The following is a 9694-nucleotide window of genomic DNA, read 5'->3' on the forward strand; positions in this document are numbered from 1 at the left end:
TAGCCGTTTTTTTCATTTTCAAAAATAAAAAATCGATGCACCCTAGTAAACACACAACTCAATAAACTTATGTATCGATATTGTGGATGAAAAGTAAAAAAAACTAAACAATTCGTTGATGCATGTTATTTGATGAGATCGGCGCAATTTGAAACGTGATTCGATGAACAGAATCACAACTCTGTATTAAAAACTTATTTCGATAAATGCTTATAATTATTCGATTTCGAGTAGTGCGTATTTTTGAATAGTCATGAATAGGCACAATATTTGATTTTGTCTCCATATGAAATCAGAATTTGCCGTTCTGTTTATGAATGTTTATTCTACGCACTATTCCTGGAACACATAACAAATAAACGATGCATACGAAAATAAATCCGAAGGCATATCGTACAGTAAACCCCGTATCGAATGGGACCAATTTTTTTTCCGTTATTCACACGATTTCCGCATGCAACGTTCCGGTTTTACCGTATTGGCAATCCTAACACTAAAAATACAAGCGCACAATGTGAGTAGTTTAAAGTATTTGTATAAAGTTGAAAAGGCAAAACAATTGTTTCATGGGATCATCGTTAGTGTTTGGAATTAAGATTGTTCAGTAAACGCAATGGTTAATTTTCAACATATATAAACAGAATGCGAATTGTTTCAAAATGGATATATATCGCGTACAGTAAAAAATAATATCATTCCGCGCTTAGCAGTCATATCGTTCACATAATTCAAATACAAACATTCGATTGTATTTCAAAACCAGTAAAAAAAAACACTTTGATTTTACTTAGTCAGACTTCAGTTGATGAAAAAGAATATTCTACATTCCATTTATTTTTAAAAAGTGCGATCATATTTGCGAACAATTCAATCTTGATTTAATTATAATATTGAAGTGGCAAAGTGTGAATATGAATTTTTTATGTTAATTTGTGAAAATTTATGTGAAAATTCTGTAAAAATGATTTTTTCAATGTTGTGTTATATTGTTTTTGGTTCGATTGTGATTGGATTCTGTTACCTTACTGTACAGTTCTCATACTGGTGGCGCAAGAAAGTTCCATTCGTCGGTCTAAAGTTTCCGTTTATATTCGGGAGTATTTCACTTGACAAACATCTCGCTCTTCAATTTGCCGACTTTTATCAATCCAATCGAAGAGATCAACCAATAATCGGATTTTTTTTAATGGACAAGCCATGTTGCTTGATGATAGATCGCTTGATGAACGTTACACGTTGTATATTAACGGAAGATTTCAAATATTTTCGTAATCGGTGTATGTATAACAACGAAAAGGATGATCCGCTATCAGTAATTTTGGGAAGTTTGGAGCATGATAAATGGAAGCAACTTCGACCAAAATTAACTCCAGCCTTTACATCGGCGAAAATGAAGAGAATTTTTCCAATTATGTGCGCCGTTGGAGATAAACTCGTTGACGGTTTAAAGAAAAAAATCATATCAACTAAGAATCAAGTGGAAATCCGCGACTCATTCAGTCAATTTGCGACTAATGTGATTGGAACGGTGGCCATTGGCATTGAATTTGGAACGAAATCACAAGAAATGGCAAAAAAGGCAATGAAACCACATTTGTCACATTGGAAAAAACTTCTCACAATTGCGCATCCAAATTTTGCGAGACTCTTTCGCATTCGAAAACATTCAAAAGAAGTTTCGGATTTTTTCATGAATGTTTTTCAACAGGTAGCCTGCAACTAGTCTAATGCAACAAATGTTTTGATTTTAGATGATCTAGTTAAATTAAATGTATTTAATTTCTTCAACAGGAAATTGAACGTCGTCAGAAATCTCAAACAAATGTCCCACGAAACGACTATCTGCAAATTTTAATTGAATCCGAATTGACAACGCAAGAAATCTCAGCTTTTGCTTATGATCTACTTTCTGCAGGCTACGGCGATTCCACAGCAACACTGTCATATTGTTTATATGAATTGTCATTGCCAGAAAATAAGAATATCCAGGAGAAAGCACGGACCGAAATTTCGTCCATTTTGGAACAACACAATGGACTTTTAACATACGACGCACTGAATGAAATGGTTTACTGCAAACAAATAATAAAAGGTAGAAAAAACGAAAAAAAAAAGTCGGACGTTATTCAAAACTTTTTATTGTTTTCAGAAACTGTGAGAAAGCACCCAGTTGCCGGGATTTTGACTAGAATTGCAACAAAACCGTATAAAGTTCCGAATACAAATCTAACGATTCCACGAGGCATGTGTGTTTTCATTCCAACATTCGCAATTCATCACGATGAACAATTTTACCCACGACCAGAAGAATTTATTCCGGAAAGATTCTCACAAGATGTCTCTCCCCGGGAATATTTGCCGTTTGGTGATGGTACGTATATGAAACACTGCCACTTTGTTCACTTACAAATCAATAAAATCTTTTCTTTATTTCATTATTTTCAGGTCCCAGAAAATGCATCGGCTTTCGATTTGCAGAACTTCTCATCCACGTGGGGTTGGTGTCGTTTTTGCAAAATTTCAAATTCTCAACGTGCAATCGAACTCAAATACCGATCAAATATTCAACAACAAAAAATACACTGGTTCCGAATGATGGCATATGGCTGGATGTGCAACAAATTTAACCGATAAGCCTAAAAAAATACATGTAAACTGTATCTTAGTCACTATTATTCAACATATTGCATACAGTAACTGATCATTACTTTTATTTATCATTACTTAAAAAATAGAATGTTATGAATTCTATCTATTTATACAAGCAATCTATACTTCGTTTATTCATATCAAATGTAACATTGTAAACACAGTGGTTGAAATATGAATCGATTATAAAATTAAACAATAAAGCAACTATTTTATAAAAGACAATGAAACTCGAGTAATTTTGCTTTCTCCATGATTCATTGAGAATTATTTTATTTTATTTTCAACAACAACAAAAACAACAGAAAAAAAATCCATTTTACGTTTAAGTTTATATTTCAAACAATTTGTTTTGAAATGTCTTGAAAAAAACTTACAAATTGCAATAATGTCTGGTTCTTCAGTCAAAAGTGTCATTGTTTAAATTTCTCGACGAGTACTCGTAATATTGATTTTCTTTCAACACCTTCAAACGTTTTGTCAACAATATTTAAATTTTGCTATCGATTGATAAGCATGCTTTCAAAATATAATCAAATATAATGCAAAAAAAAACATTTCTCTGCTTATTTACAATCAAAATATAAGACAATAACGTAAATATTGAAAATGTGAAGAAAAATATTTACGCAGACGGTGCTACGAAAAAAATATATAACAAAATGGTACGCAACAATAAAAAGAGGAGCAATAGCAGCCACGTGATATAGACGATGTCGCCAAAATCCGGCAATTCCGAATATGACACTATCCGAATAATAGTGGAATCGTGATAATAATATTATTTATTTATACAAGAGTCATGCGGTGTGTCTTTGCCTATGCATGCACCCACCCATTCGTACTATACACACAGAGTTCAATACACGTTCCGATTTAATATTAGTGTCGATTTTCGATGCACATTTTCCCAATCAGTGTGTTCAACACTCGTTGCCTGCAAATACAGTTTTCCGTATTTAGTTTCCACTGCGAGCGATATGGTTTTTTCTTTTTTTCGAAATATCATTCACAATGAAAAAATCCAAAATCCGGTAGCATGACTGAACTCAGCTTCTGGAATGGTGGAAATATTGAAAGGCGATGAGAGAAGAAAAAATATACAATAAAACGGAATAAAAATCATAATAATACAAATAAACGTCAGATTGAGCAGTGATAAAGCGATTTAATATTTTTAGATGGATTTTGGATTTCATTTTGATGTTACACACTGCTGCTGCCACTACTTTGCGGAGTAAGAGTTGTTCATTTCCTTCAATATGGTTATGGTTAAAATGAAAGGAAAATATTATATTTAATTTAATTAATATTGTGTCAATACGCGCAGCTGTTTCCGATTTCGAAACGATGGATTTCGCCACCAGATTCCATTCGAATGTCATTTCCGTACGATGTCGTTGGAACGCTCTTCTTCTCACACTGAATAATAATAAATCAATGGTTTTTTTGCTATTCTTCCTTTCTCTGGTGGCATTAAAACCGTTTACTCTCGTTCAGGTTGGCATAAAATGTGTCTGTATTTCTTATTGATTACCTGTCACTAGACTCATTGATTGACATTCAACAAATATGAATTGAGAAACTGAACGTGGTTCCTATTTATAGCGAAGATAATATTGAATCGACGGCACTGTTGCGAAAATTTTTATACGATAATGCAATATCGTTCGAATATGTTGGATAGACGTTGAATGTCAATTGATAGATAAAACACAATGCCCAAAATACAATTTGTGGATAAAACAATGACTTTTTTGAAATGGTCTATTGAATTCTCTCTCTTTCTCCCACACATACACACACACTTATCATCAATATGACTGTGGATTACTCATATTAATACAACTTTTTTTTGCTATTTATCGCAGTCAATAGAAAAAAAGGAAATATTTCAAACCATTTATTTTACTAATACGCAATAATGTTATTAATAACACAATGGATCTTGAGATAGCTTCCATTTAATAACAGTTAGCAGCATCATCAAAATTGTGATACAGAGTAGTGATAAGCCTTGAAATAACCATAAAATATCTATGAAATATTGATTTGGAGTGATTTCATATTTTTTTCAATATGTATCAGACAAAAAGTGAGTGCTTAACACCTTTATTCCATTTGTATTGAAATCCAATACACTCTTCACTAATCTTCAATATTTACTTAACAATCACTTGTCGAAAATCAATACTAATACATTTTCGTTTTAAATTCATTAATTTTGCTTTGTGTTATCTGATGTTTTCTATCCAAATCTTATCAACAATTTATGAAAATAGCAATATTCCACAATTTGGGAATACATACACCAATCAATTAATATTTTGACAATTTGGCTCTCTTTCAATATAAATGAAATTATGAAAATGGAACTATGAAAATAATTGAGGTGAAACAACGACAATAAATTCACACAAACATAACGTTCGAGGTTGTGACTCATTTGAAAAAAAAAAAAAAAAATGAATATGGTAAATGCATTTTAATTTGGGAAAAAAATCGCCCGTATTGATGTGAAACTACCGTCAAAATTACGTTTCAATAAATTGTATATGATAAGTTCCATTTTATTAAAATATAATCCGTTAATTTTGTGCTATTTATTTCATTTATTTGAATCAAGCTCGTTCTCTGAAGAATGGCACCGAATATTTATTCCAAATATGATCAAAAGCATCCCTGTATAAATGTTTGACACGACGATTGTTTATGAATGCAACGTTTTCACAATTTTTCGACAGACCCTGAGAAACAAACAAAATGGAATACGATTTCATTAGTTTGAATTAAATTATGAGTATAAATGTTAGAACATACACCATACGTCCAATTAAGAGAACCAGTTAAGAGAAGGCCTTTGGCTGTTGTTCCATCGATGAGACAAAATTTATGGTGCATCAATTTATCTCCTTCTCCTGACACTTTCACGTGTATTCCTGGACAAAATTAAATTTCAATAATATCAAATTAATATCAATTGTTTGTGACAGTTCGTTTACATCTCTCAATGAATTTTTTACCTGCATCTTTCAGTCTTTTGGCTTGCGTTTTACTTTCATTGCTTTCACTCATTGATTTATCGATGATAAGTCGTACTTTAACACCGCGTCGGTGAGCCCTCAAAACACAGTCGGCAATCCGATGATTCGAAAAGTTATACATTGCAATGCAAATTGAATGCTTTGCCGAATTAATGCGATCCATAATTTTCTTCAATAATTTTCCCATGCAATATTTGCGACAATTGTTGTTCGGTGAGGCATTGGCATCATTTGGATTACAACATTGGGGTTCACCCATCATCACAAAATAGACTTCATGATGGTTTATTGTCATTTTTTTATACCAATCATACAGCACAACGAATAAAAGCAACGCAATTATTCCGATCAAAAGTGGCACAATATTTACTCCGTCGTCTGTCATTATGTCAATTGGTTTTGGTTTTGGTTCACACAAAATTTATACAATTTTTTTTAAATAAAAATAGAATAAAATTCGAACGTTATTGCACTTTCAATGAACCGATCAGAAAATAACACAATGTATTTATGGACAAAAGATAATGTACGGCAATTGATTTGATAACACGGTGATAGTTATTGACAATTGATAATATACGTATAATGCTTACTACAAATATACAATTGTAGCACTGTTTGACATTTCATGGAGATCGGTATGTGCGAAGACTCGCAACACTTGGCTATATATAGAAACGGAGCAACACTTACATTGATACGTAGTACGTACTTCGTACACAGTACACACAGTTGTATATTACTTGGTTTCAGTTTATTATCATTCAGTCTGTCTTCGTGCTTCGTGTTTACTAAATAAAACGATCTCACAACACATTTATGATTGTATTGAATGGAATTTTTATTCAAATGTACTGACAATTTAAATAAATAAAATGCTGATAAAGAGAACTAACATTAATATATAGAAATGCCTGTGTAAAATAATATTCAGCGTCGGTTGCAGTTGAGCTCGTATTTCATCTGAACTAAATAATCTGTTTTAGAATATAAGTACTGCTAATAAACACTATAGATGCCTTATAGTACGCGTCTAATTATATATTACATAATTAAATGCACGTAAAGGTGTTCGCCATACAGTGTCGCGATTTTCCCACATGCTGTTGAAATTTTTATTAAATTTTCTTTGAATTTCATCACTTTCAATGAAAAACACATTTTCGGAGTTTTGATTCAAGCCCTAAATTGGAATAAAAGAAGCCAAACTTATCATACATAATAAAAAATAAAAAAATCAAAATCACATACACCATAAGTCCAGTTGAACGATCCAGTGATGACTTTACCGTTTAGTAGCCAATCGTTTGTATCAATTAAACAGAATTTGTGGTGCATTAGTTTTTTCCGTTGGTTTTCTTCTCCGCCAGCCATTTTTATTGAAATTCCTGTTATAAATACAATGATTTAAAATGAACATTAAAAAATATTTGAAAAAAAAAAAAAAAATCTTCAATACTCACCTCTTGAATGGGGCAACTTTGAAAACAAATAATTATCCGTATTTTCTTGTGTTACCATCGATTGATCTACAATAATACGTATTCTAACACCACGGTTACCAGCCTCTTGGATGCTATCAATTATTTTCCGATTTGTCAAATTATACATAGCAATATCAATCGATTTATTGGCGGCTTTAATACACTCAATAATTTGAGCTTGTAGTTTTGCTTTACAATTTTCAATTTTACATCTTTCACTATGATTCCGAAAATTGGTGATATTTAAACAGTTCGGATCACTCATATCAACGAAATGCACATCAACTTTTTGCCTGGATTTCTTCCACATATAAGCAAAAAAAAGAATTACAAAAATTATTATGATTTCCATCGAACCAAAAAACAACGACAATCAAAACACGTTGAAGATGATTTTATTCACTTGGTGTTTATACTTGCAATTCAAGCGAGATAATGGTTGAGTGTCTTGCATAGATGCGGCGTAGTAGCCAGAGAATGAATTTGTCGTTGTAAACAGTAACTCATATGATAACACGTGCATGTGCCGCTTGTAAACAAATTAATGGTGTTGCCATAGTCAAATATCTCATTAAGACATGCAGTTATTTATGTTGACTGTATGTGGACATTCAAAATCAACTAATGACCATTATAACTTATTTTTAAAGATATTGTTTTTAATATTTATTCATACAGACTTGATTGATATGACATTATACATATTTGTTTCATAACAATGGTATTTTTTACTTCATCTTGTCTCTGCCTTATTTTCGAAAGTCTAGGGAATCAACTTTTGCATGTTCGAAGACGGACCCCTATAATCCGAGTACCAGTTTCAACCGGAACATCTGCCCGTTTACCAACACTGGTGAGGTGGTTTATTCCATTTGTTGACATTTTAACCGTTCACATGCGTACTGCACCATCAATTTGATCAGCCAATAAATGGAGAGGTATCTTTCTCCCACATATATTCAAACGCCTGTTTATATTGTTTGATTAGATGTTGATCCGTAAGAAACATTACATTTTCATAATTATTCTTAATTCCCTGAGAAAATAAACATAACCAAAATATATGACATTTGGAAATAAAACAATTTGATTTATATTGCAACATACCCCAGTACTCCAGTTTAATGATCCATTAATAAGTACGCTGTTAGGTGACATCGGATCAATCAAGCAAAATTTGTTATGCATTAGTTTTCTTTCGTCTCCAGCTACTTTAACATTGACGCCTAATATGAGAAAAGACAATTTATGTAACATTTACAAATGGATTTCAATAAATAATTAACATACCAGCTGTTTGTAAATTTCTTGCTGCATTTAATTTTCTTCCATCTTCTATGTCTAATATGTTCGATTTATCCATAATCAATTTTACGTTGACACCACGCAAACGTGCTTTAACAATATTATTAATTAGTTGATCATTGTACATGTTATACATTGCAATGCTTATTGATTTCTCGGCCGAATCAATTTTGTCGATCAATTTTTTCAATAATTTTCCCCAACAATGTTTACTCCTACACACTAAATGTTTTTTTAAATTGTTAGAACTACAACAATCTGGATCATCTGACATTACGAAAAATACATTATCGCGAGGTTTAACGTGGTGGTCATATAGACATTTAGCCAATACACCGATGGCGGTTATTATGGAAATTATCAAAAATATTATTAAATATTCTTTATTATTCATTTTTTCTTCAAAATTATTAGTTGACGAAATATATTTTAATTTGTATATTCACTGAACTTATTACCTTAACTGTTTCTTCTAGAATGATTCAATTTCAACAAATCGTTTTATTTGATAGGACAAGCGATAACAGCTGATTGTGATAAGACGTAATCGACGGTTGGAATTATGAAATTGAACAACAAAGAAAGATGTAAACAAATGATCAGTGTTGCCACAAAATATCAATTGCAGTGCTTAATATGCAACGTACTGAAATTGCATGCAGCTGTCAATGTGCGCTAAGGTTCCATTCATATTAACAATGTGCATAATTAATGGTACTAATTTCAATCTCATTGTGGCAAGAAACGGTTTCAAATTAAAAAAAAAATCACTTTTCATTGAAACGAGAAAAACCACGTCGATACTAGCAAATTGGTGGGGTTCTCAATATATATTCATTTTTCTTTTTTTATATAAATCAATGCAAGAAATAAAATTGTATTAAATCACTAGCCCGAACGATAATTCGACTAATTCGGTTGAGTATCCAGTTTTATTCGTAACGAAATAGCAATTAGCGTAATCATCATCGTCATTGTTCTTACAAAAAGCGTGATGACATGGACTTTTCCTAAGATACAAGAAACACACACTTGATTAACTGCAAATCGAATGCAAAAACACTTGCCCGTTGTATTTTTCTCTCATCTTTTCTGTATTTGTCACACCAAATGACGGTCTAAGAAGAAAACAATAACATACAGAATATTCTGCAAAAAGACGAATACAAATTTATGTGAGCAAAAACCAAATATACAAACAGACAGCGCAAA

The 9694-nt window shown here is 31.9% G+C and overlaps 4 protein-coding genes across 4 annotated transcripts; 1 reads left to right on the forward strand and 3 right to left on the reverse strand.

Moving 5' to 3' along the window:
* Positions 1 to 896: 896 nt before the first annotated feature.
* Positions 897 to 2760, forward strand: LOC116351942 (probable cytochrome P450 6a20; the record flags this gene model as incomplete). Its single annotated transcript, XM_031784099.1, has 4 exons — positions 897 to 1708; positions 1792 to 2092; positions 2150 to 2371; positions 2446 to 2760. Coding segments are annotated over 4 exons (1517 nt in total), but the record flags the coding sequence as incomplete, so codon positions are not given.
* Positions 2761 to 5203: 2443 nt separating this feature from the next.
* LOC116351940 (mitochondrial cardiolipin hydrolase-like) lies at positions 5204 to 6271 on the reverse strand. The gene is made up of 3 exons (XM_031784097.1): positions 5673 to 6271; positions 5470 to 5588; positions 5204 to 5396 (listed from the first exon to the last, which is right to left on the reverse strand). Exons 1-3 carry the CDS (start codon positions 6076 to 6078, stop codon positions 5271 to 5273), a joined length of 651 nt encoding a protein of 216 aa, XP_031639957.1. The 5' UTR covers positions 6079 to 6271; the 3' UTR covers positions 5204 to 5270.
* Positions 6272 to 6544: 273 nt separating this feature from the next.
* LOC116351939 (mitochondrial cardiolipin hydrolase-like) lies at positions 6545 to 7618 on the reverse strand. The gene is made up of 4 exons (XM_031784096.1): positions 7157 to 7618; positions 6945 to 7081; positions 6727 to 6876; positions 6545 to 6688 (listed from the first exon to the last, which is right to left on the reverse strand). The coding sequence occupies exons 1-3, from the start codon at positions 7527 to 7529 to the stop codon at positions 6727 to 6729; spliced, it is 660 nt and encodes a 219-aa protein (XP_031639956.1). The 5' UTR covers positions 7530 to 7618; the 3' UTR covers positions 6545 to 6688.
* A 299-nt stretch (positions 7619 to 7917) lies between these two features.
* On the reverse strand, positions 7918 to 8868 carry LOC116351941 (mitochondrial cardiolipin hydrolase-like). Its single transcript, XM_031784098.1, has 3 exons — positions 8468 to 8868; positions 8285 to 8403; positions 7918 to 8213 (listed from the first exon to the last, which is right to left on the reverse strand). The coding sequence occupies exons 1-3, from the start codon at positions 8754 to 8756 to the stop codon at positions 8097 to 8099; spliced, it is 525 nt and encodes a 174-aa protein (XP_031639958.1). The 5' UTR covers positions 8757 to 8868; the 3' UTR covers positions 7918 to 8096.
* Positions 8869 to 9694: the final 826 nt, after the last annotated feature.

Source organism: Contarinia nasturtii, unplaced genomic scaffold, assembly GCF_009176525.2.
Source record: "Contarinia nasturtii isolate CC-2019 unplaced genomic scaffold, AAFC_CNas_1.1 Cnas_scaffold_6627, whole genome shotgun sequence".
NCBI lineage: Eukaryota > Metazoa > Arthropoda > Insecta > Diptera > Cecidomyiidae > Contarinia > Contarinia nasturtii.